The following is a 27,789-nucleotide window of genomic DNA, read 5'->3' as shown; positions in this document are numbered from 1 at the left end:
AATTGAAAGCGGGGTGCGGTGCTTTGGCGCCTGCTCCTGAGTGTGTGCCGAGTCGGGGCCGGGCCGCGGCCTCTGGTGCCGGGCAGAGGAAGGTGAGAGCCTGGGGAGGAGACAGCCGGGGGGTCCCCCTGGGGCGGGAAAGTCTCGTGACCTCGGCCCGGTTCGGGGGATCCGATGAAGCCGAGGCTGAGGCCCAGCCGGGCCCCGGGGAGGGGGGCAGGGAAACCGGCCCTGAGCGGCCCCTGAGTGCACCCCTTAAAACGGAAATCAGAGAACTATCCCCTGTCCCCCTGAGCTGGGGGTGTTTAAAGGTTGAGAGTTGCCCAAAGTTCAAAGAAATTCTTCTTTGTCTTTTGTGAACTTTTTCTTAGAGATTTTGAAATTTCCCATGTTTCCATTTTCTTTTTTATTTGATGGTGACGTATACCCGGCAGGATGGGGATACAAGGTTTGCTTCAGTTTATCAAAGACGCCTCTGAACCCATCCATATAAAGAAGTATAAAGGGCAGGTGGTAGCTGTGGATACATACTGTTGGCTTCACAAAGGAGCCTTTGCCTGTGCTGAAAAGCTCGCCAAAGGGGAACCTACTGATCAGTAAGTATGAATTGATCTGTTTTTTATTTATTGGTTATTTTTTTTTAGGTTGTTGCAAGGCAAATGGGGTTAAGTGGCTTACCCAAGGTCACACAGCTAATTATTATTCCCTGATTATTGTCTGAGGCCGGGTTTGACCTCAGGCACTTCTGACTCCGGCTGTGCCACCCCCATACCAGCCTTTTTTAGACTTGGTCCTCCCTCTGTAAATTCTACAATTCAGCAACCCAGTTACAGTTCCTCAACTTGACAGACCATCTCCTATCTTCATGCTTTTGCACTATCTGTCTCCTATGCCAGAATTTCTCTGCCCCCTCATCTCCACCTCTTAATTTCCTTGGCTTCCTTCAGGATTCAGTTCAAACCAGACCCTCTACAACACCACCATCACCACCCTTTCCCCCACCGTCCAATGCCTTCTCCATCCACATTGCCTTCCATCTAGCTTATATGTCTAATATATACATTTTGTCTTTCCATTAGAATGTATACTTCTTGAAGGCAGGATCTGGTTTGACTTTTCTTTGGTATCTCCAGTATATTTAGCACTTAATAAATGTTTGCTGATTGCCTGCCATAAAAGACTTGTTTTCATTTAATCCAATACTAGAATTTCTCATGAAATATGTGAGGAAGAGTGAAATTGATTTCTGCTATTCCCATCGAATATTCAGCCACTCTGCAAGTTGTTTTCTTGCCTATGTTAACTGTAAATATTCAAAATTTTAGTTTGAATATTTTTTTTGCTACAATTAGCAATTAATTTCTTTCAATTTTATATTTTTGTTAGGAATTAATTCTTGCTTTCAATTTGGGGAGATGCTAAGAACTTTGGCTAAAAGTTTAGGTAACATAGCCTCTTTTGTAAAAAATGAGAGTCAATGAAATCTTTAAATAATTTCTCATTCTCATGTTTTCTAATATATTAGAAGTTTAAAAAGTTAATTTTTATCTGGCCTGCTAATAAGAATCACCATCTCCAAATTTCAGCTTCTGTTCACAGTCTCCCATGTTTATAGCCTTAGGATTATCTTTGATTCTTTCCAGTTGTTCACTTGTCATATCCAATCAAGTTAACAGATCTTAGTCATTTCATTCCTATAACAGCCATCAGTCCTATTTGTCACTGCCTCCACTATGGTGCAGACCTTCATTACCTACCCTCCATGTGTTCCTAGTTCTCCTACTTCCCTTCTCCAGTCTTTTTGGCCACAAAATATCATTTTTCTTATGCAAAGATCAAGTTCTCTACCCAGATGTCTTCAGTATGCTCCCTGTTCCCTACCCAATAAAGTTCAAACACCTTGTTCAAGGCATTAAAGATTAAATACAATATGACATCATTCTACCTTCCCTGCTTTTGTCTTTTATTGGATTAGGGAAGGAACAAACATTTATTAAGCTTCTATTATGTGCGTGGCTTGATGTTAAATACTTTGGAAATATTAACTCCATAGCACCTTCCTTACTTATGAGGTAGTTATTATTACTATCTCCATTTCACAGTTGAGAAAACTGAAGCAGCAGCAGGTAAGTGACTTGCCCAAGGTCACACAGCTACTTAATAATCTGAAGCCTAATTTGAACTCAGATCTTCCTGACTGGAGCTCACCTGCTTCTACTATAGCTCCTCTCTGTGTATTTCTACACTATAAGGAAGCTGGATAATTATCAGATTTACTAAAATAGGGATTGTTTATTGTTGTTCAGCCATGTCCAACTCTTCATGATGCCATTTAAGGTTTTATTGGCAAAGACATTGAAGTGGTCTGTCATTTCCTTCTCCAGCTCATTTTACAGATGAGGAAACTGAAACAAATAGGGTTAAGTGACTTGCTCGGGGTTATCTTTGGGGTGAAAGTGCCAGTCTGAAGAAAAGGTATATAACATGAAGCAACAATGGGTGTGAATAATCCATAATGTTGATAATTTGCCAAAGAACAATATGTGATAATCCAGGAACATATGAAGTGAATTTAAAGATCCCCGAAAGGGCTTTAAATTAAATATTAAAAACCACTCTGTTTTACAGTCTTTCTCATTAGTAGCATATTTCTGTGGCAAATAAGTTATTGACCTCTGGAGATTTTAAGACAAGATTTTTTTGTGTGTTTAAGACATTCCTTGACAGTAACAAATATAGCATATATGTTGATAAGCAAAAAAATATTCAACAAAGATAACTTTTGTGTGTCTATCAAGGAATCTTATATAATCTTAATATCATATATGGGAGACATCTTGTTTGAAGATACCTTTAAGGTTGTGGTTTGTTCTGTCCTATCAAATGTTTTGTTAGATGGATTTTGATCAATAAACAACAGATACTTCAGTTGAATAACTATGAAGCTGTTAAGAGCTATGGGAAATTGTCCACAAAAAAGCTGCCTGTTTTTTTCCTCTTATCCTCAAAGTTAATTTTGTAGTTGCAATGATACATTGAAAAAAGGCAGCAAAGTATAAAGATATTTAAAGGGGAGTCAGGATAGATTTCAGTTCAGTTTCCATATCTAATACTTAATAGTGTACAAGTTATTTAACATCGCTGAGACTTGTCTATAAAATGGAGATAATAATACCTCATAAGTTTGTGAGGCTAAAATTAGGTAATGGATATTGAACACCTTAAAAACCTTATTCAATTGCATCTGACTCTTCATGACCTCATTTGGGGTTTGCCATTTCCTTCTTCCACTCATTTTACAGATGAGGAAACTGAGGTAAAAAGAGTTAGGTGACTTGCCCAGTATCACATAGCTAATAAGAGCCTGAGATTTGAACTTGGGTCTTCCTGATTCCAGGCCCCATGCTCTATTCACTAGGCCACCTAGCTATTCTCATTTATCTTTTTGTTTTCTTTAATACTGGGGATGGGAGAGTGGAAGGGTGCAGAAAGAGACAGGGAAACTTATATTCATTAAGATATCTTTGGTCCCCTAAGTGCTTTTTAAATTGCATTCAACAATTCGAGTCAACAATCATTTAAGTACCTTCTATATTCTAGACTCTGGCCATCAAAAAGACAAAAATGAAAACTGACCATGACCTAAAGGATATTACGTTCTGCTGGGGGAAACAACATAAACATAATTAAGTAAATATAAAATACATTAAGAAAATGGAAACTAATTGAAAGGAGAGCATTTACAATTGGAAGAGCAGGAAGGGCCTCATATACTAGATGATATTTGAGTTGACCCTTTAATGGTAGTTGGAATTCCAAGAAAGAGATAAAGATGAGATAAGATCATTCTAGACTTCAAGTACAGCCTGCACAAAGGCAAGGAGATGGGAAGTGGAATGTTCTGTGTGTAGAACAGCAAGCAGGCTAGTATGACTGAAACGAAGCCTTCCCAGTGACTCTAACAGTAGAAATCTAGGCTGGTCCAGTAACGAGTATTTTATGTGTATCTGGCTAAATTACAGCTGCTTTTACAAAACGACATCATTTATTTCAGCACCATTTCTACTTCCTCATGTAATTTATATATCTGGCATTTGGTGTAAAATTAATGTGTTCCACTGTCTTCAATGATTATCTGCTGTTATTGAAATGCCAACAAATGTGTTCCATTTCATGTGCTTTTAGTCAAGTATTTTGGGAACAATCTGGTTTAATTAACTTCAGGCTCTTTACATGTGTTTACTTTTCAATGTTTTATGAGGTGGCTCAGTTCATAATCTCAAATCTGGATAGAGCACTGACCCTGGAGTCAGGAGGACCTGAGAAATTAAGCCTCAGACATTTAATAATTACCTTGCTGTGTGACTGGACAAGTCACTTAACCCATTGCCTTGCAAAAAAAAAAAATACAAAGCTTAATCTTTTTATCAAAAGCCATTATTTTCAATAATACTGGATTTTCATGTATTTTAATATTAAGGCTAACGATGTATGTGCTAAACTATTTTGTTTCATCTTACAGGTATGTTGCATTTTGTATGAAATTTGTAAGTATGCTTCTATCTCATGGAATCAAGCCCATTCTGGTATTTGATGGCTGTACCTTACCATCTAAAAAAGAAGTAGAAAAGGCTCGAAGAGAGTAAGTTGTTTCCTGTATTTTAGTATTTCCTTTTCTTCCCTACTATGCTTTCATTTATTTCCCCAGTTTTCATTTGGGTTTAATTTAATTCCAATTTAAGCAACCAATAGTGGAACAGCAAGGTTACCAGAAATAGAAAAGTTTTCATTATGGAAGATGGTTGACTAATTTAGGGTCTTGTTTCTTTCCTTCTCTGACAGAAAAAAGACATCAAGTGATTTTTTTTCCCCTGAGATATTTAGACTGTTGTAGTTAAAAACCACTTATTAAATGTCTGCTATTTTGCTTTTTTTTGAAAGATACTTAAGAAATATAAGTCATTGAACCTGCTCTCAAGTTGTTTTCAAGTTATTGCACATGTCACTTTCTGGTGTAATGAAAGCTATTGAAAATGGCTAATATTATATTCACCTGCAGAAGACGGCAGACCAATCTTCTAAAAGGGAAACAGCTCCTTCGAGAGGGAAAAATTACAGAAGCCAGGGAATGTTTTGCCCGTTCTGTCAATATCACACATAACATGGCCCATCAAGTAATTAAAGTAAGCTATACTATTGCTAATAAATGGGTTATTATGCTGATTTAATGTGAAAATTAATTATAAACTATTAGAATTTGTTGGAGGATAAGGGTAATAGAAAAGAAGATTTTAAAAAAGTGTCCTGGGAGCATCCTCTAGGAATGAAGGACTTTCTAACAGATTTTCAAAGACAGATGTCCAGGAAAGAAAAAAATTTAACAATTTGAATTTTAACATCTAATGAGCCTCTAGTCTGTGTGGAACTCTGCACTGAAGTTTCAATTATGCCAATTCAGAATGCCAGTATTAACTTGTCATCTTACAGATAAATTCTAAGGATTAGGACAAAGTGTGAATGAAATGGAATATTTTGGAGGCCTGCTTGTTCAGTTGGAAAAGACTGGTGTCTTGTGCTCTTGGAAAAGAGTGGTCTATGATATCTGGGGGCTAAAAACACCTTTCATCTACTTACATAATTTATTTGTAAATTGAGTAATTAAAAATAAATTTTAATTTCATTTTTAAAGAAAGATCATATTATAAGATGTAATGTCCCTTTTCTCAAACATATCTATACTTTAATTTTTAAAATTACTGGTGATAAAGAGAGAAGGAATTTTCTTCTGTAGACAGCAAATATGGACAATTTCTACTTCAAAGAAAACTCTCAAAAAGTTACAAATACATTAATATCTAGACTGATAATAAAATAGTCTTGTGTTTGATAGGGATGATATTAGAAATACAGTATTGCTTTGCTCCTCTGTACTGTATTATGGCCTTTCAGCTCCTTCCTAATTCTAAAATCACCTAGTATAGCTTGAACTTTGAATTTGGATAGTTAGTGCTGCAGTCAGTGTTGAGGACCAGGATGATAAGTGGTGCCTTGCAAGTTCTTCACATTGATCTCTTTGTTTAGGCTGCACGGTCCCAGGGAGTGGATTGCATAGTGGCTCCATATGAAGCAGATGCTCAGTTGGCCTACCTTAATAAAACTGGGATTGTGCATGCTGTAATAACAGAGGACTCTGACCTTCTAGCTTTTGGGTGTAAAAAGGTATTTAAAAATTTATTCTAAGATGGCTTTTATTGTTGATGTTAATAGTATGAATTTTGAAGAGAATTACTTGATTTAATTAATACCTATACTTAAAGCATCTATTATAGAATGTTAATGAGTAAAGTTCATAATAGATCTTTGCATTTTAAGTTTTTGTTGTTTGCTTGGGAATTAGTACAATTTTGGTGCTTTCCCTAATAAATCCTGAAAGTTTGGACTCTATTAGCTTTACCTCATGGTACTTTGTGTACTTTAAAATGTTTTCATATACTTTATTTGATCTTCAAAATAATTCTATGAAGTAAGAAGAAAATCAGCATGATAAGATTTAAGGAATACTGAATGAGTCAGAACATCTGAATTCTAGTCCTAGCTAAGGCACCAGCTTTGTATCCCTAAACTGGTCGCTTTTATCCCTTTGTTTCCCTTTCTGCATTTTGGTGTTATTGTGAATGAGGTTTAAATGAGAATTCTTGAAGTAATTGCAGTAGACAAGATAATAAAAAGATTATAACTTATATAATATCTAATTGATGACCTGTTTCACAAAAGAAAATGACTACTTGAAGATTAACAATTTCTTTTTCTCTTCTACCTTACTCAAGGTGATTTTAAAAATGGACAAGCTTGGAAATGGGTTGGAAATTGATCAGGCTCGACTCGGAATGTGCCGGCAGCTTGGGGATGTGTTCACGGAAGAAAAATTTCGTTATATGTGCATTCTGTCAGGCTGTGATTATCTCTCATCACTCCATGGAATTGGCTTAGCCAAAGCATGCAAACTACTAAAAATAGCCAATAATCCTGATATTATAAAGGTATGCATCATTTTACTCAGTTCAAACTTTAGTCCCTGAAGACTAAGTTTATATGTTTTGGTTTGGGTTTTTATTTCCAATAATTGGATAAATCAATTGAAGGGAGGTAAATCTGAAATGTTCTAGTATCTGAGAGGCATTGTGGTGTGCTGCATAGAACTTGGGAATCAAGACTTCTTAGGTTCAAGTCTAGTGACATATACTGACTATGTGATCCTAGGCAAGTCACTTAACCTTCTTTCCAGGAAGCTTTCTAAGCCTATAAGTTTCAGATAATTAGCCTAAAAAGTTCCCTATACTGATAAAGTCAGGACTACAAATCACTGTATTAATAACCTATTTTTTCCTTGATAATGTTATGTATTAATTATCAATAGGTAATAGCCTTATGTATTGGAATAACCTTGCCTCCTTTAGAAAAACATTGTGCTGCATTTTTCTAAAACTTGAGAATCATACATTTACTTCATTAACATAATGCATCTCAAATTTGTTGTTTTTAACATTAATTTGTCCATGTATTTGAGATGAAGTATTATTTTCTATTTTCCAAAAATGGGGCATCCACCGAAAGAAATAAAGGTAGATTAACTTCAGAATCAAGGATAGAATTGATTCCTTTCTAATTACTTATCCTTTATTTTCCTTGCTGTTTGTGCTTAGCTTTAAAAAAAATTCTGATTTGTTCATTTTTTCCTCATAGCAATTAAATTCACCTGTGTCTATATCTACCGAAGAAGTTTTCTATTTAAGACAATGGAAATAATCATTGGGGAATTCAATAAATTATTTGGGTGTTTTAATCCTAAGGGCTTTTATTGAAGAAATGGAAACTGAGGGTGGATTTTACTATTTTGATGTTAGTTTTCATCAATTTTTTGTTATTGAATTGATAAAGGAATGAATTAAAGAATTTTTACATATTTTTTGGTATCTTATCAACAGCCATTTTGGTCTTGTTCGTTTGTAACTGTTTAGGCAAGAATAAGTCATTTATTTTCTTGTCTTTCCCAGAGTTAAATAAAATAAAGTATAAAATCTCAGAGGTATATGGAGAGTGTTGCATTATTTTCTTTTCTAATTGAAGATAACTCATGAGTAACATTTTGATATTCTTCATTAGGTTATCAAGAAAATTGGGCATTATCTTAAGATGAATATAATAGTGCCAGAAGAGTATATCAAAGGATTTATTCGAGCCAACAATACTTTTCTTTATCAGCTAGTTTTTGATCCTATCAAAAGGAAACTTGTTCCTCTTAATGCCTATGAAGATGACATTGATCCAGATACACTACATTATGCAGGGCAGTATCCTTTGTGAATTGAATAGTGAAATTTTACTTTGTCCTTCATCTGTACTTTTCTGGTAATGTTTTCATTGTAACATTCTAGCATAAGAGAAGTTGGGTATTAATTTTTATTTTTTCAGTACATAAAAATCTGTTGTTTTTTTATAAATACTCTTATCAACAGCAGCAGCATAGGAATAAGTTTTGCACTTATTTGAAACTGGACATGTTTTTAAAAACAAAAACTAACGAGAGTAATATGTAGCCCTGAAAGGTATTTGAGATTGTGGGGATACAGTGGTAAAGGTGACCTTTACCTGCCTTGGACTATCTTTTTGTTGTGTATACTAAGTATGTGGTCTTTGTGCTAATTTGTGGATTTTTCAGTTGCAGGCAATATAGATAATATTTTCATTGTAGAATTTTTTTGTAGTGGATAATATTCAATGTTTTTCCTTAATCTTAATGATTTTTAGACATATTGATGATATCACAGCCTTTCAAATTGCACTTGGTAATAAAGATATAAATACAATGGAACAAATTGATGACTATAACCCAGATTCTGCTACGGTAACTTTTTTTTTATTTAGCTCTATTCAAAAGAATACATTTCAAATACACTTCTGGAGATGAACCATTGGCTTCATTTGGTAAATATTTGCCAAATTAGGCCTTAAGTTTGTGTGACAGTAAAAAAATTGTTTTTTTACTGTAGAATTAGAAATCAACACTTTTGTTTGCTTTGTTACATCTCATTTTTTAGAAGTTATATTGTTTATCCATAGGAAAAGAAAAACTTTATGGCACTCTATGGTTATATGATACAATAACAAATATGTTTTTGAAATCACTTTTTTCCTTGAGATTATGCTATATAGTAGTTGAGTTTTGGTCTTATTCTCATCTTGACTTCTTTGGAACATTTGATACTCCTGATCTAACTACTCCTTTTTAAAATTTCCTTTGACATCTGTAACTATTCTTTGCTCCTCTATTCTTCTGACCATTGAGCACTTGTGGCAGGCACAAAGCAGGCATTTAAAAAAATATAAGTTGACTAACTTCTGTCCTCTTGTTTTCAACTTCCAAAAAATATTTTATACTTATATTACTTTGATATATGTATTAGTTTATTCATTATTTGTATTCTCATTCTCTCCCTTCTCATCTCTGCCTCTTGCCTTTTCTGACTTCCTTCAAGTCCCAGTCCAATTCCCCTTTGTCCTAGTGTTTTTCCTTTGTTGATCCATCTTCTCTTTTTCCCCATATGTATTTTGTATCCTATTAGACTATAAGCTCATTTGAGTCCAGGGACTGTATTTTGTGTTTATTTGTGTTCCTAGAACTTAGCATAGGGCCAGGCACATTGTTGGAAGATTGGCTCACCTGCAAAATGAGGAGGTTGGAGCATTAGAAGATCTTTAAAATCCTTTCCTATTTCTGTTGACATCTGGGGAGACTTAAAAGTTACTTAAGATTTGCTCTTACCCTAAGAATCCCATTTGGGAGCCTACACAAGTAGTTTTGTGTCTTCAAGCATTGAACTTTTACTAGAAACCATAGTCAGAAATCCAGAATTCTGCTCTTCCTCTTTTTCCTACATAGATATCAAAAAAAAAAATTCCTTGTCATTATATATATCAAACTTCTTAATTCTTGTCTTTTAACACCTCCAATCAATTAAGCTCTACTACAGCAGTTAAGATTTGTCTTTCTTCATTTTAATCTTTTGCCATAAATATTTAATCATTTTTTATCAGTAAACCCTCATACAATTTGGGTCATAAAATTTAGAACTGAAAGATACCTCAGAAATAATCTAGCCTTAGCCCATAACTTTACCTATGAGGAAACTAAGATCCATCAGGTAAAAAGTAGCATCTTAGGATTCTGGATTTTTACTGAGAGAGACTTTAGAAGCCATCAAATTCTATCCTCTCAATTTTTATTTTATTTTGTTTGTTGTTTGGGGTTTTATTGCAAACTTTGGGATTAAGTGTCTTGCCCAAGGTCACACAGCTAGGTAATTATTTAAGTGTCTGAGTGTCTGATTCAGGTCTCCTGATTCCAGGACCAGTACTCTATCCACTGTACCACCTAACTGCCCACTTCAATTTTTAGATAAGGAAAAAAATAGCTAATAAGTATCTGAGGTGGAATTTGAACCCAATTCTCCCTGACTCCAATACAAGTGCTTAGCCACTCCCACCGATCTTGAGTTCTATTCCAAAGCTGTTGACTTCAACCCTGTAGATGTGCTCCATTTACCATATCATATTGTGCAGTCATCCTACTGACTAGGTTTGGGAAACTGTATTGTGTCCTAGTTTATATTCAATGACTAGCCTAGAAGGGTGGCTTCTCTTATAAGATACAGATCATTAAACTAACTATTTGAAGTAGCTTTTCCATTTCTAACTGACTGTAATTGTTGGTAAATCCTTTCCTTATGTTAAGGCAGAACCAGCCTTCTTGTCACTTAAACTTGTTCTCTCTGACTTTTCCTTCACAGATATGAACAATATCTTCACAGGCTTTGACTTTTTCTTCACAGAAGTGAAGTATATATCTCTTATACAAAAAGAGAATCTTTTTAAAGTGGAAAATAGAAACATGTGAATTTAACATGAATTAACAGTTTTATTATTGAAATAATTTTTGTTTAAACCTAAACTAAGTTCTAGAAGAATAAAAGCTCCTACACAAATATTGCTTTATGTTAGTTTTTAGAAGGATTAGAAAAGTCATAATCTGAAATCTTATTTCAAACTGAGCTTAATGTTCAAGAAGTGTCTTGCTTATCTCCAGAAAATTATTAAAATGTTGATATATTTCATAGTTTATCCAAATTATACTTCAAATTTAAAAAAAATAGCATTTTTATGCAATAGCACTTAAAGTAAGTTTCTTTCTGTACTGCCATCTTAGGCAGGGCTGTTCTTTATTTCTTAGAGATGAGCATTCAAAGTCATTTACACTTCATTGAGGAGAAACAGACCTAGGAATACAAGATATTTAATGGAAAGTGTAGACTGCCAAAGTAGAAAATGTTAATAGAGGGCAGATGTATCCTCAACAGCTGTTCTTTATAAGGGTAATTTATCAACTTTATATACTTTATATGTAATTTATATTGATCACAAAAGGAAATTAAGTTGCCTTTTTCCTTTGATGTGGATGTTGTGATTTTTGTTTTTTAACTTTCTAGCCTCACCATTCAAGAAGTCAAGGGTGGAATGACAAAACTCCTAATCAGAAGCCATTGAATGTGAATAGCATTTGGAATAAGAACCATTGCCCTATCCTTAAATTAGAAGTTGCTACACATAATACATCTTTACTGGAGAGATGTACTACTGCAGGAACTGAAAAAATTATTAGTACTAAGGGCCTAAATCTTCCAAAGAAGAAACTATTTATAAAAAGACCAAGAAGTGGTAAGTGTTTTATATTTGTTGAACATCATTTCTAGAAAGAGACAGTAGGACAAGGCTTCACTGATTTTTTTTTTTGAACAAGTTTCTTTTCTCTAGTTGATTGAGATTTTTTGATGCTTTTTTTAAAATTTAAATTGTCTTCCTACTTTCTTTCCCAAACTATTTAAATTTTTTAACCATATAGGCAATTAAATAAATCTCTTAGATAACATTTACTTTAAAAATTTGAATAACAAATATATTTAGTGTTATTTAATGATATGACACTATATTAACTTTATTATTGTTTGACCTTGAGTCTTAATCATTTATTATAATCTTCTTCAGGACTCGAGTGTTTAATCACAGTGCCCGGAAAATAGTGGGCACTTAAAAAATGTTTATTGATTGGAGTCTGTGTTTTAGAATTAGAACATCCTTACTTATTTAAATAACTAAATTATTATAGAGTGTATTTAGCACAAACACAGAGGTACATACAGGCACAAACATATGTATACAGTGATAATAACTATTCAAATGTTAATTGAATTTAGCACAGTGTAATCCAAATATATTTGTTTAGATTTTATTAACTTCTACACCTTGAAATCATTGTAAAGTCATTATCTTAGAGTTAGAAGGGAACTTAAAATTCACTCAATTCAAACTTCTACCTAAAGGAACAGTTCTCTACAGTTATCCTATCATAGAGTCACCTATTCACTGCTTGAACACCACCCGGATCACTGAACTAACTCTTTGAAGTAGCCTTTTCCACTTTTAGCTGTCTCCAAATGTTGGTAAGTCCTTTCCGTATGTTGAGGCCGAACCAACCTTCTTGTCATTTAAATCTGTTGTCTCTGGCTTTTCCTTCACAGATATGAACAATGTCTTCACAGGCTTTTCCTTCACAGAACTAAACCATGTCTAACCCCTCTCCATGTTCAAATATCTAAAAATAGCAACATTGAAGTGTGTCATACCTATATCCTTTTTACCTTCTTTTTCTAAACTTAAAACTAGTAAGGAATAAAGGGAAGGAGCAGTGGGAAAGCAGGGGCTTCATCTCTTCATAGTCCATCTTTTCATTCATTCTAAAGGTCAATCATACTCATAGTACCAGAGCTTCCAAACCTACCTTATTCTCATTCCCCAGAGTAACAAAAGAGAAGAGAAGAAAAGTTTTCTATGATAAAAACAAAAACTTTCAGACTTGTTGTAGGGTAGAATGTAACCATAACAATAGGATTGATGTTGCAATTTATGCTTAGCAATGCCCTTACAAATATTATCTCTTCATCCTCACAATCCTAAGACTCATTATTATTCTTTTTTTTATACTTTAGATACTAAGACATAGAGGTTCAGTAACTTGCCCAGAATCACACTGACATTGTCTGAGGTTGTATTTTAATTCAGGTTTTCCTTACTCCAGAGCCAGTGTTCTATCCAGTGTGTCAACTGCTTGTCCCCTTTGAGGAACAAAACTCTGAGATTTGATTATTGTCATTAGAAAATGCTTTCTTAAAGGTCCTTAGTGGGGGCGGGGGGAAGGTCCTTGGTAGAAGCCCAGTCACCAAATCTAATTGTCTTTTCTCATTTTTCATCCTTGATACTTCAGCATTATTGCTGCTTTACAGCAGTTTTTCAGCATACTTTTACACTGTTGGTCACACTTACTTTCTTCTGAAACTCTTCCTTTAGCACCCTTGATGCTGAATTCTTGACCGCTTCCCCCTCTCTGATTATTCCTTCTTTCTCCTATAACTCCTGTTTTTTCCTTCCTACATTTCCCTGTAGGAACCATAGGGCACTGTTTAGATGTTCCACTAATGCCTCAGATTTCATATGATAATTACTTATTTTCAACTAAATTCTTCCCTCTTCCAAATTGTCTCTCTAAGCCTCCAAATGTCATATAAACGTTTTTTGACTCTTCCTCAGTCACCAAATACTGATAATTCTGCTCTTCTGCACACTTGTATTTCCATTTCTTCCTTTGCATTCCCATTACCACAGCTCTGGTTTAAAGATTTCTTATCCCAGTAGCTTGGATTACTGAGAAAAGGTCCCTTAACCAATCTTATTAAGTCATGGAGCATCAATGCTGAAAAGGGGCTTGGCAATCATCTAGTCAAACAATCAGATTTTACAGATGAAGAAACCGAAGCTCAGAACAAGTAAGTGATATCCCAAGATCACCTAGCTGATATCTTATTTAAAGCTTTCAACCTATATTTCCTGATTCTGGATCTAATGATCATTTAACCATACATTGCTCCTCTTTTTTTAGTCTATCCTATACCTGGTTGCCTAATTATTATTCCTAATCACAGTGCTGATCTTTGTTATCCTTCTGTTCAAAAAAAGTTTGACTATTCAGTGTTTTCAGAATAAAGTCTAAAGTATTACCCGACCTTTTAGGTCTTCATGATTTATCCTTTGTGTACCTTTTCAATTATTCAATTAAATTCAGCAAATATTTATTAATGTCCTAGTGTATGCTAGATGCTGGGAATGCAAAGGCAAAACCATAATTTAGCACTTAGCCTAACAATTCCTTTCTTTGCTACTCTGATCCCTTTACCTAGAATTCTCTTCTCTACTTTCCTATCTCTGCTTGGTTCAAATTCTAGAATTCATGATGCAGTTTACATGCTCCCTCCTCTATGAAATCTTTTCCGATCTTTTCCTTGCCCCAACTAGAAGTAATCCCTACCTGTTTTACTCCTCATACTTTATTTGTATATCTTAGGATACTTATTCTCTTCTTTGCTTTGCGATAACAAGTCTTTATATACATGTTATCTCCTCTGTTGGTCTATAAGCTCCTTGAAGCTAATAACCATATCTTTTCACTTTCCACTCAAGGTCAGTATATACACTGAATGGATTTGAAATTGGAGGTACAAGATTATGCCATGTACTTTCCAAAGAAATATGCTTAAAATACAGCATATGGCATCCAAAGCTGCTGTTATGAAAAATATACTATTTATATTATACACATTTGCTTGGAAATTATTATATTTGTGTTTTCTATATGGAAAATTCTCATTAACATGAGATCATTTATTTGTGTATGGAAAGTTGCCTCCAACAAGAGTGCCTAAAGGATTCATTCAAAATTTTTAAATTGTACAAAATTAATTATGTATCAGATTTTTGGTTTAGGTCATTCATTATATAACTGTAGATAAAGTAGGCATTAAATATTTATTCATTCTTGAAATTCAAAAACTCTTGGGACTTTATATAAGCTATTTAACTTAGCCCTTAAACATCAGTCATTAAAAAAATAAGTAAATTCATTCTTAGGACATTTATTTACAATGAAATGTTTTTGCTCTAAGTTAAACAAGTGCACAATTTATGTTTGTTTTTAGAAGAACTATCAGAAGATGATCTTTTATCCCAGTATTCATTTTCAATTACTAAGAAAACCAAGAAAGAGCACTGTGAAGGTAACAAGCCATGGAAGTTCTCTGAAGCATTCATCCCTGACACTCCACCTGCCACTTCCTGTAAAGAAACCTTGAATACTCAGCCTAAAATAAGAAACAAATTTGCATCCTTTTTGCAGAAGAGAAATGAAAAAAGTGGTGCCGTTGTGGTTCCAGGGACTAGAAGCAGGTATAATCATATTAACAGAATCAATTTCCTTTTCAACTCCATTCTGTTAATCATTCACAAGCATTAATTAAAGGCCTTTTGTTCTGGCCACGGTGCTAATAACTAGGGATATAAGTATAAAGATAAAATGGATTCATCCTCAAATCACTTGAACCATGCATGTTAAAGTGTATACAAAATAAATACAAGGTAATGGGGGCAACACTAGCCCCTGGAGGCATCTACTTAAGCAGAATTTAGAAAACGAGGGGTTCTAAGAAAAGGGATTGTACCCCAGATCTGGCAGGGAATAGAATAGTACAAAGGCCTAGAATTGGGAGCAAGAAGGTCAGATTAGATTGAGGATGGGAAGACATGAAAGACAGGCGTCTTGGTGCAATCCAAGAGGTAATAGGGACCCCTGGGATCTGTGGAGTTGGAGGAGTCTATGGTCAGAATTGTCCTTGTGAAAGATGGATTAGAAGGGGGAGAGACTTGAGATCCCTTAGGAGCCCCTCACAGTGCCTGAGCTGAGGGGGGGGGGCTCATCAGCCAACCTTGCTTGTGACAGCACTGCTGTGCTAAATACTGGGGGTACAAAAAAAAGTCATAAAGGGGGAAGACCTTCACATCTTAATGGTGGGGGAGGAGATGACATAAAGAAAAAACTACATATAAACAAGCTATATAAGACATAAATGAGAACTAATGAAGAGGGAAAACACAAGAATGAAGAACAGGCAGTGATGAAAGTCCTTTCATAGTAGGTGCAAAGATGTAGCAGAAACAAGATTGGGTCTCATCTATGAGAACAGTTAACAGAATGCTGAGAGGGGAATAGAGTGGATGGTGAGGTCAGATGGGGCCAGATGGTGGAGAATTTAAATGCCAGAGTTTATATTTTATAATAAAGTTATCAGGGGCCACAGCAGTCTACTGGGCAAGATTGAATTTAGTTATAGATACTATGTTTTAGAGCACTGATGACTGAAAAATATCCTTAAGAGGGCCCAGGATAATGCAGGGCCTTGAAATTGTGCCAGGAATAGGTTGGGGGAAGGACTCGAAATGCTTATCTGGGAGAAGTAAGAAGAGGTGGGGGTGGGAGGGTGACACCTTCAAGGATTTGAATGGTTGTCATGTGGAAGATGGGTAAGGCTTATGTTTCACCTCTGCGGGTAGAAGGAGAATTTTCAGGGTAAAAATTTCAGAAGAATTACAGAGATGTAAGGAAAAACTCTAGTCACCTAGAGCTGTCCAAGAATGGAGCAACTGCCCCCCACAGCCTCTTGTGGACCCCAGGTTGGAATGGCAACAGCATTTTTCATCAGAGGCAGATAGACCAGACATTAGGTGTCTGTTTCTTTCTAGATATGGTGACAGCAATAGATCCTTAGAAGAACAACCATATGCAAAGCATGGGGCTAGACTGAAGAATCAGAATTTATGAAGTGCTCACTATATTCTAGGTGCTATGACAATTCTTGTCATCTACTTGGGAGTCAAAAACCAATTTTGTTAACAATAAGATAAAGAATATCTGTTAATTCATCAAAAGTAGGCAAAACACACTAGACATATTTATAGTTAACTCGAGCTATAAAAACACCAACAACATCCCAGTAACCCAGTCACATAAGCAATGGAGCTATTATTATTCCCCTTTTTACAAATAAGAGGTTAAATTAGTTGTAAGAGTAGACTTTAACTTTATTTTTTTCCCCCTTCTCTAAAATATATTTCATTTCAAAAGATCCTTGATTTTGTGATTATGGGAGCCATCCTGCTCAGTAGAGATAATCCCTTCAAAGCTTAGTCTTTTTCTTTTTTAACATTCATCCATATGCTTATGTATATTAAGTTACAAAATCTTCTTCCCAACCCCCTTCCCTCAGTGGCCAACAGTCAGTCGGGTTAACATTGTACATGCATATTTTTGGCAAACATTTACAGATGACTCATTTTCGGTATGAGGTATTAGGGTTAAGAGAACATAGATCATTTTTATAAAGTATTCATCAGATTCTGAAGGGTTGTTTTTTTGTTTTGTTTTTCTTTCTCTGGATGGGGATAACGTTGTCCATAGCTAGTCTAATATGGTTGTCCTAACTCTGAACTGCTGAGAGGGAGCTACTTTCATCAAGGTTGAACATCCCACAATGTTAATGTGTATATTTTTGTCTTGGTTCTGCTCCCTTCACTCAGCATCAAATCCTGTAACTCATTCCGTATTTCTCTAGAGTTTAACCATTTATGGTTTCTTATAGAACAGTTATATTCCATAGTATTCATATGCCATAACTTGTTCCAAGACTTAGTCATCAATGCATTGATACCACTCTCAAAATTCATCATTATTGCTAAGCTTCTGAACTTAAGTAAAAAGCTGATCTTCATATCTCAGATTTGGGGGCATTTATTCAAACCCTTTCTTTGTTTCTAGAGTCTACCTGAACTTAAACTCCCCTGAAATAACCTGAAACCCTAGGGTTGTCTTCATGCCATGATGAAGTATTGACATGGTGGGGGGGAATCACTGGTTCTGGATTTGGAGGGCCTGAGTTCAAGTACTACCCCTGATGCTTTCTCTGGAAACTAGGGTAAATTTATTTAATTTCTCAGGCCTTAATTTCCTTATCCTGTAAAATGAAGGGTTTGATTCTGTCCAGCTCTTGATCTATGATCCAAAAATATAATAACCAATTGTAAAATACATTTATTTCCTTGAACTATTTAAATTAGAAGAATCAAATCTCATAATTTGAATGACTCATAATCATTATTGCTATTATTTTCCTAGAACTAGTTAATATGTTGAGCTGTGCTATCCTTTGAGAAAAAACTTTGCAATTAGCTGGATCTTATTTTTCTAATTTTTTAGGTTCTTCTGTAATTCTGTGGATGCAGCTGACTTCACTGCAAAAAATAGAAGCAACCAACCTTTATGTGAAACTCCTGTCTTAGGGAAACAGACTGAGCTAAATGAATCAGATGATATGGATAGCCAGAAGTCTACTGATACAAATGTAGCTCAGAATCCAGGTGATCAGAATATGGATGATCTAAATGAAGGATCTGATGATGATTCTGTATCTTCCAAGAATAAATTCACAAGGACAGTCTCACCACCCACCTTGGGAACACTAAGAAGTTGCTTCAGTTGGTCAGGAAATCTTCAAGATTTTTCAAGGACTCCTAGCCCATCTCCAAGTGTTGTTTTGCAGCAGTTTTTAAGAAGGAGTGAACCCTCAATCCCTTTGATAAAGAATAATCATGAAATGTCCAATTTGTCTCATGAAAGCAATGATTTGGATAGTGAAATTTGTCCCATACCTGAAATGGAATGTTCTTCACAATCTCAGGAAGGCTTGGAAGTATCACAGAACAGTTTGGATTCCTCAAGGCTCTCCCAGGTATCAAGCAAGGATAAGGATTCAGATTCAGAGGTATGTCATTTAGTAAAGCCTTTCTTTTCATATTAATCTGTGAGAGAATATGATTTCATTGTCTTTGATGATTCATTTATCTTATAGCTTTTCTGTGACTTCCTTTAAATGATTCTGTGAAAGATTAGGACATTTTTAAAATCAAATATATGTCCTATGGAAAGATATTAAGAATGATAGGATTTGGGGTGGCTACGCAGTGAACAGAGCACTGGCCCTGGAGTCAGGAGTACCTGAGTTCAGGTCTGGCCTCAGACACTTAATAATTACCTAGCTGGGTGGCCTTGGGCAAGCCACTTAACCCCACTGCCTTGCAAAAACCTAAAAAAAAAACATCAAAGAATGATAGGATGTGAGGGGTTTGTAATCCCCAATGGTAGATGAAATTGCAGTCCCATCAAAGTGTTCCTCCTAGACTAGTCTGTGTTTCCCTATTTTAATTACTTATGAGTTTCCCAAACTGGAATCATTGGGCAGCTAGATGGCACAGTGGATAGCGCACAAGTCAAGAGGACTTGGGCAAGTCACTTAATACTGACTGCCTCACATCCAGGGCTATCTCCAGTCATCCTGATTCATATCTAACCACTGGACTAGATGATTCTGGAGGAGAAAGTGAGGCCAGTGCCCTAGCATAGCACCTCCTCACTCAAATCCAGTTCACTCGCTTGTTGTGGCATCACCTTCAAGAATGAAAGACAAATATCATTGCTCCTACCTACTACTAGCTAGGCTTATATACCAAAGAGGGAATGGACTTTCTATCTATCAAAGGACCATCAGATGAGTAGCGACTAAACGGACTATGCAATGGATTATTGTGATGAAAATAATTCAGAATTAAAAAATGAGACTCACTTTTATGAACTGATGCAGTGACAAACACAAACATCAGCACCATCATGTAGATAGATATACACAAATAAATTATATAAAAAAAGTATGTATATTACCTGTATATGTGCATGTGTGTGTGTGTGTGTCTGTGTGTCTGGTAGAGTTTCCAGTTAAACTTATTGTCTCATCCCTGGTATTGGTATAAACAGAGCTCAGAATAGTATTCAGAGTGCCTTATAAATTTTTTTCTAAATTGAATTGAAGTGACTTGGTTATTTTTTTTAATTAGATGCTTTACATCAATTGTCATTTCTTAGCTAACTAAAATTCAATAAAGTAAACTTAATATTAAAACTCAGCTCAAGGGCAGATAGATAGTGAAGTGGGATAGAGCACTGGCCCTGGAGTCAAGAGGACCTGAGTTCAAATCCAGCCTCAGACACTTAATAATCACTTAGCTATGTGACCTTAGGCAAATCACTTAACTCCATTGCCTTTCCAAAAAAAAAAACAGTAACTACTCCACCTAGTAGCTTTCACTGAGTCACATGGCACATAAGAATTTTTTTTTGTCTCCATACTGCCATTGTGAACTTTTTCTTTTTTAATAGTCTATTAATAATCTTTATTTTCAATTAACAAGTGTTTTCTTATCTCTAACTCACAGTTTCCTGCAATGAGCAGATTTTTAAAATGCAAAGTCCAGAGTACATGCTTTATAGTCTTACCAAACAAATTTCATATTAGCCTTGTGCAAAAATGCTTTCTGTATTCTGTCAAATGAATGGAGATGTTTCATCTTCATTCTTTTAGACTCATGGTGGGCAGCTAGAGGGTGCCGTGGGTAGAGCACTGATCTTGGAGTCAGGAGGACAGGAATTTGAATCCAGTCTCAGACACTTATTAGCTGTGTGAACTTGGGCAAGTCACTTAACCCTGATTGCCTCTCATCCAGGGCCATCTCTAGTCATCCTGATTCGTATCTGGCCACTGGACCCAGATGGCTCTGGAGGAGAAAGTGAGGCTGGTGACCTAGTACAGCACCCCCTCACTCATATCCAATTCATGGACTTGTCATGTTATCACCTCCATGCTGTTATGGTTGTTTTTGAAAAAGGACAAAAACAGATTCATGGTTCATCATGGCATTATCACTAGTCTTACAGATTAGTTTTTCTAATAAATTTTCACATAAATTTTTTCTTTTTCTATTCACTGTGCTCTTCGTTAATAAAGTTTACTTACTTCCCTTTGAAATTGTCTATTTCAGGGGTGGCTAGGTGGTGCAGGGAATAGAGCACTGGCCCTGGAGTCGGGAGTACCTGAGTTCAAATCAGGCCTCAGACACTTAATAATTACCTAGCCGTGTGGCTTTGAGCAAGCCATGTAACCACATTTGCCTAGCAAAAACATAAAAAAAAAAATTGACTGTTTCATCATTCCTGTGGCATGGTAAAAATCCATTTTGTTCGTAGACTACAATTTATTTAGCATTCCCCAAAAGGAAGACAGCTCCTTAGTTTGTAATTTTGATCTACTGCCCCCCAAAAAAGTCCCTCTAATTTCTTTCTTTCTTTTTTTAAATATTTAGATCCTTTTTAAATTTACTTAGATTTCTATGAGCTAGAGACCAACAAGTGTTATAATCTAAATCACTGAGTATAATCCCAAATTGCTTTCCAGAATGACTAGATCAGTTCGTAGCTCCACAATATTTGATACTTGGCATTTTGGCATTTTACCAATCTAATTAGATGTAAGATAGAATCTCAAAGTTGCATAAATTGCATATTTCTAATCATTGCTTATTTAGTGCATTTTTTTATGATTGTCAACAGTTTGAATTTCTTCTTTGACAACTCCTGTTGACTATTTGGGAATGGCTATTAGTCTTATAAATTTCCAATCAGTTCCTTATATATCTCAGTTGCAAAGCATTTAATAGAGAAACTTGCTGCAAAGACTTTCCCCCCCAGTTACTGATTTCCCTCCTAATTTTTTACTATGTTAGATTTGTCCAAAAACTTTTTATATTTTATGTAATCAAAATTGTTGATTTTAATTTGTGTGTGATCCTGCCACTTGTTTGATCATGAAATTTTATCCTATTCATGTACCCCCTATCAATATATCAGAAAGGTAATTTGCTCCTCCAAGTTGCTCAGTTCGACCTTTTTATAACTTGGTCATGTATCCATTTGGAACTTATCTCGGTGTATGTTTTGAAGTATTGATCTAAACCTAATGCTATTCTTAGTAGTTTTTGTCAAATAGTGAATTCTTTAGCATTATCAAACTCTGTGTCACTGGGTTTATTTGCTTTTTAATCTATTTCATTCAGTTACCCATCCATTCACTCTCACTAGAACAAAATAAATGTAATCATCACTGTTTTTTTTTATATACAATGTAATCTTCCCTTTTTTTCTTTATACTCTTTTGGAAGTTTGTACATTATTGATTAAGTAAATTCATTAAAATATTATTGTTATTTTTTTAAAAATGTCGACTTAACCAGTTAATGGGTCTCCAATTATTTAGGTCTGTATTTCTGCCTGATTGTTTATTCCATGGTTTCTGTCATTGTAAAAGCTTTCATTTATACCATTAAGAAAATTTGAATTATTTGAACTTTCTATAGTTTAGATTCTGGCCAAAAAGAATTTGTGATAAAAAATGATCCTACTTGATCTGAGTTTTAATACCAGTTTTTGTCGGAGTTTAATTTTTGTGGTTTTTTTTTGTGCATAGCATCATACAAAAAAGTTATGAAAATTAAAATTTGGCCAGGGAACAAAAGCAAAAATGATGCCCATGAAAACCAAGGAATAAAACTAGGAGAACTTAGTGAACTCCATTTGTTTGCTTAGAAACATAAGAAACAGGTTTAAGTCAGTAGTTGGGGCAGAATTCATGTCAGTTTTGCAAGTTTGGTTATTCATGAAAACTGTAAGTCAGCTTGTAAAAAAGCAGCAGTAATCGGACATTAGGCAATTTTGTTCTGAATAGGATTTCAACAGCCTACCAAAACAGAATTGACATCAGAGTTGTGCAAGAGAGCTTTCACATTGTAAAGAAAATATTCTCTTAGGATTTATAATTACTTCTCCATCTAAATCTTCTGCCATTTCCTGAAATGAAATTACAGAACGTCATCTTTTTTTCCTTTCAGATAATTCTTCTCTCTTGTTATTTCTATAACTTTTCTCATGAAATTTCATGCAATTAATGCTTATATAAGATGATTCACATTTATAGTTACATACTGTTATGAGTTTCTTGAATAAGCACTGCCTTTCACCTCTTTTTGTAATTCAAGGACTTAGTACAGCACAGAGTAGATACTTAATAAAAACTGACTGTTCATCTATAAAAATGCTACACTAAAAATGTTTTTTTTTTTAAGGACTCTGACTGTAGTTCCAAATGGTCTGATAATCAGAGGTCACAGAGTTCTCATCTACATTTGTCTTTGTTTGCAAAAAGAAAAGACTCAACCCCAGGGAACAAAGTAAGTTGGGTCTTATCCATCTTATCTATATTCTTGCAGCATTGAATAAATGAGGTTTTGAAAGAAAAAAATAAGAAAAGAGGAATGGGAATCAATATCAGCTTAGCAATGCTAATCATTTAATATGGTAGCTCTTTAGGTTTTCCCTTAATGAAAATTTTACACAACTCTTTAATTCTCAAATATTAACTTTCATAGTACCTTGTTTTATGCTCTTTGTATATCCTTTTCCTAATGAGAGATCTTGACTTCAACACTTATGACCAGAGAGAGGTAGCAAACACTAGACCTGCAATACTCCCTGCAATACTGATGGGAACCAGATTAAAATGTAATTAGGAAATATTTAGCAGCAGAAATAAAATTACAGTAAAATATATATATATATAATATTTATATGTGGTTTTCTAAATCAATGTGGGTATCTTCCATTTCTATGTGATTCTAATATTACTTCCTTAGACTATCAACACCATGTGATTTGCTCCTAAATCTACTCTAGCTCTAACCTATTTCCTGCACTTCAATCCTGAATTTCTCCACAACTCAGCATGTTTAAAACTGAACTCATTACATTTCCCATAAAACCAGCTTCCCCATCCAAAAATCTTCCCTATTTTTCAAATATCATATTTTCTCAGTCAGCATTCTCAAAAATTTTAGTCTGCTTCCCTTCCTTTCCTTGAAAGATGAGCCCTTCCCCACCCTCTAATCCAGTCTATTATTTTATATCTGGTATAGTGTATCACCCAGAGCCCAAGAGTTCAGTCTTTTTTTTTTTTTATCAATTCAGGTTTCTAGAAAGTTTTAAAAAAAGGTCACCAAAGATACCCCTTGGCTTCATGAGGTCCCCATCACAATCCCAAAAATCTGCTTCTATATTCTTCTTCTCCAAATGCTCTGAAATTTGATCCCAGATAAATTCACCAGGGGATTAAGTTAATGTCAGATGTGTATTCAAGATTTAATATATAAAAAGTTCGAAATATAATTTCTGGATAATTAATTATTTTATTAATAATACTAGCATAAAAAGGGTTATAACACTCAAATTCCAAAGACCCTTCATGGAACCCATTCAACATTTTTTTTTTTTTGCCTTTAGAAGAGTGGTTATAACCAATCAACTGATTAGTTAGCAAGTAGTAAGAGACAATTGTATTTGTCAAATCTTTATCAGACCTTGGGGAACAGGAAGCAAAGGATGGTAGTAGGAAAAAAACCTATCAAAAGATGAATGCTGAGATCTATCTTTACATATGATTGAAAAAATAAAACATTATTAAAAACAAACTAGTAATGAGAAATAACAACTATTATAATGAGAGGTGGACCTATTCTATTCTAATAAGTGGATAGGAGATGTGACTGATCATTTCAAAAAAATTTATTCTCACCCAAATCTGAGTAGAACACACTGGGCAGAAATTCACTTATATAAGATGGTCTAATTTTTGGCAGAGGTTATTAATGTCCCCTAAAAACTAGGCTTTGAGCAAGGAAATAAGACAGAGAAAAGAGCCTGGATCTCCTCCATGATTGATTATTAATAATCATTTCTCCCAAAGATTCCACTATTCTATATATCTCACTTTCCTCTCACTATTTTCTGCTTCAGTTAGGTTCATTTACTTATTGCTCTTCAATTCAGTCAATCTGTATATATTCCCACCTTTGAATTTTTACTCATTCTATTTATTCTCTTCTGGTAATGTCCCTTCTTCATTTCTTGTCTGTCTTGTCTTATTTTTTCAAGACCCAACTTAAGTCCTACTTCTTCCCTCACTGCCCAACCTTTAAATATAAGTACTCTTTCCTCTGAACTTATGTATTTCTTGTCTTTACTACCTATTTTGCACTTGGAAATATAAGGCAAAACATGCTCTTTATTTTTTATGTTTGTATGTATACTGTCTTCCCAGTAGAATAATTCCTCAAGTGGGCAAGAATCATATTTTATGGCTTATTGTTTCCTCCATTGTCAGACATAAACATCATAAACACAGTGTTACTCAGTAAATGTTTGGCAGTAATGATTACTTAACTTGGATGAATTTATTTTTTAGCAAAATATTAAATGTTTGCCAACACCATAGTCCTAACACTGAAGCACTCCTTTCCTAAGAAAACAGTGACATCTTGTGTCTATTAAGTTACTCTTTCTGGAGAAACCTACTATTTTTTTTGTCTTCATCTCAAATATAATTTGAAGTCCAATTTGTTAAGAGATTTACAAAGACCTAATGAATGCAACCTTTTAAAATTTGTCTTCAAGTAAAATGAATCATGAGAATGTTCATTGAAAACAAAAATATGTAAAATATTAATTTGACCTCAATAGAACTTATAAACAAATGCCCTGCACACAGATTATGAAAAACATTTTGTCTCTGTGTTAACCTGTGAAGTATAGTATGCAATATATTGAAAATAGTTATAGATTCAGGAAGGATTTATTCCTAATATTATGTGGCATTTCAAACTATAGGTTCTTGGGCTCTCTAAATCCAGTTCAGTGGGATCTCTTTCTACAAATAAGATCAAACCACTAGTCCCAGCCAAAGTCAGTGGACTAAGCAAGAAGCTTGTGAGTATACAGAAGAGAAATCATCACAATGCTGAAAACAAGCCAGGATTACAGATCAAAATCAGTGAACTTTGGAAAAATTTTGAATTTAAGAAGTAAGTTTTCTAATTCTTGATAGTATTTTCTCCCTTCTTTTTGTTTTCAGGAAGCCTCTGAGAGGCATACAAACTCAGCTTTGATATTGACACTATTTGGCAGACAGGAACTTATCTCCTTATCCTCTTTTTAGACTTTTGCCCTCCACTTGTCTTTATGAACCAGATGAAAACCAGAGCACAAAATCGTTTATGCAGCTTTTACTTTTCTTATGGTGCAACTAGGTGGCTCTGGATAGAGAGCCAGGCCTGGAGTCGAGGATTCATTTCCCTGAATTCAAATTTGGATGCTGATAAAACTTGCTGTGGAACCCTGGGCAAGTCACTTTACCTTGTTTGCCTCAGTTCCTTATCTGGAAAATGAGCAGAAGAAGGGAATGCCAAATCACTCCAATATCTTTGCCAAGAAAAACCCCCAAAAATGAAGTCACAAAGAGTCAGACACACTGAAAAGACTAAACAACAGCCAACCTTTCTTACAGGTTTACTGAGAGAACAAAATGAACGTAAAAACTTAGAGAGTACTATGGAAATATAAAGTTATATTTCTGTCTTACTGTGGTGACTCAGATAATGCAAACCTCATTAATCTTATACTTCACCTCACATTTTATGGAATCAAACACTGAATTAACAGGTATAAACCTTTTTCTAAGATTTTAGAAAAACGTCTTTCTGATGCTGGGCACGTGTAGACTTGACATGAAAATAACTTGATAACTTCATTCTAAAAGTATGTGCTTTAAGATGTGTTTGAGGGGCGGCTAGGTGATGCAGTAGAGAGCATTGGCCCTGAAGTCAGGATTACCTGAGTTCGAATCCAGCCTCGGACACTTAAAAATTACCTAGCTGTGTGGCCTTGGGCAAGATTTAACCCCATTTGCCTTGCAAAAAAAAAAAAGATGTGTTTGAGAGGCAGTATCATGGCACAGAGCTCACCTCAGAACCTAGAGAATCCCCTCCGTTTATGTTTTGCTTCTGACTCAGGCTGGTCTGGGTGTTCAGTCTCTGGGTTCAAGTCAAGTCAGCTCTGAGACAGTCGGTTGAGGAGGTGCTGACCTGCATTTTAGTTGTGAGCATCTCAACCAGGCTTTCCCTATCCCAATGAAATTCCAGGCCCAGCCCTTCTCTCTACCAACCATATGTTCTTCCTCTAATGATTAAAGTTCTCAAAGGAATGCATACAAAGAATGGGTAAAGAGAGAGGTTAAAAAAAAGCCTAATAAAGGCATAGCCCAGAGCAAGATGCATGGCAGTATTTAAATAAATTCTTTGATGGAAAGGGAACTAAAAGGGGCGGCTAGGTGGCGCAGTGGATAGAGCACTGGAAGAGAGAGAGAGAACTAAAGGCCCCTTTCTTATACTTGCTATTGTCCCAGATGATATGTGCCAATTCCCAAGAAACCAGAATTGAAAGGTGAACATCTTTTAAGTCATTTGTTGCCATCTTCTCTAAAAATGTAAAGTCACATTGTCATATGATCATGTTCTCTTATCTTCCAGAAATTCTGAAAAGCTTCCTTCCTGTAAGAAGCCAGACCCACTTTCTCCAGCCAAAGATAATCTCCAACTTACTCCGGAAACTGAAGAGGATATATTTAATAAACCTGAATGTAATCATGTTCAGAGAGCAATATTTCAATCAGTATAGACTGCTGTTTGGCTCTTGGATGCTATGAAACCTTAATGTTTTGAAACTGCCTGTTATAAGAACAGGGAAGTTAATATACAATAAAATGGACCTATTCCAGGTTTAAAATGTACATTTTGTATATGAATTATGCTCTTTGTCTGAATTTGGTGTTTTTTTGGCTAATAACTCAAAGAATAATTTTATACTTCAGAGTTTTAAAAAAAAGTTTTCAGAGTCAAATCCTTATAATTTTAAAAATCTATTCTCATTTACTACTTGAACTATATTTGAAACATTTCCTCGAAAAATTTTTT

At 35.0% G+C, this 27,789-nt stretch overlaps 1 protein-coding gene across 1 annotated transcript; it reads left to right on the top strand.

Moving 5' to 3' along the window:
* Nucleotides 1-27,587, top strand: EXO1 (exonuclease 1). Its single transcript, XM_074222904.1, has 14 exons — nt 1-92; nt 435-596; nt 4,523-4,642; nt 5,060-5,183; nt 6,082-6,219; nt 6,828-7,040; nt 8,164-8,351; nt 8,809-8,905; nt 11,544-11,772; nt 15,141-15,387; nt 18,248-18,812; nt 23,056-23,160; nt 25,649-25,842; nt 27,346-27,587. The coding sequence occupies exons 2-14, from the start codon at nt 436-438 to the stop codon at nt 27,491-27,493; spliced, it is 2,529 nt and encodes an 842-aa protein (XP_074079005.1). The 5' UTR covers nt 1-92; nt 435; the 3' UTR covers nt 27,494-27,587.
* Nucleotides 27,588-27,789: the final 202 nt, after the last annotated feature.

This window comes from Macrotis lagotis, chromosome 2 (genome assembly GCF_037893015.1).
Source record: "Macrotis lagotis isolate mMagLag1 chromosome 2, bilby.v1.9.chrom.fasta, whole genome shotgun sequence".
Classification (NCBI taxonomy): Eukaryota; Metazoa; Chordata; class Mammalia; order Peramelemorphia; family Peramelidae; genus Macrotis; species Macrotis lagotis.
This window is presented reverse-complemented; position numbering and strand designations above follow the sequence as displayed.

What these genes read in the sequence shown, in the direction of transcription:
- EXO1 (XM_074222904.1), top strand. Translation starts at nt 436, where the DNA reads ATGGGGATACAAGGTTTGCTTCAGTTTATCAAAGACGCCTCTGAACCC. An exon ending in TGGCCCATCAAGTAATTAAA is followed by an intron (nt 5,184 to 6,081) that starts GTAAGCTATACT and finishes CTCTTTGTTTAG; the next exon opens with GCTGCACGGTCCCAGGGAGT. An exon ending in ACTCAACCCCAGGGAACAAA is followed by an intron (nt 23,161 to 25,648) that starts GTAAGTTGGGTC and finishes TTCAAACTATAG; the next exon opens with GTTCTTGGGCTCTCTAAATC.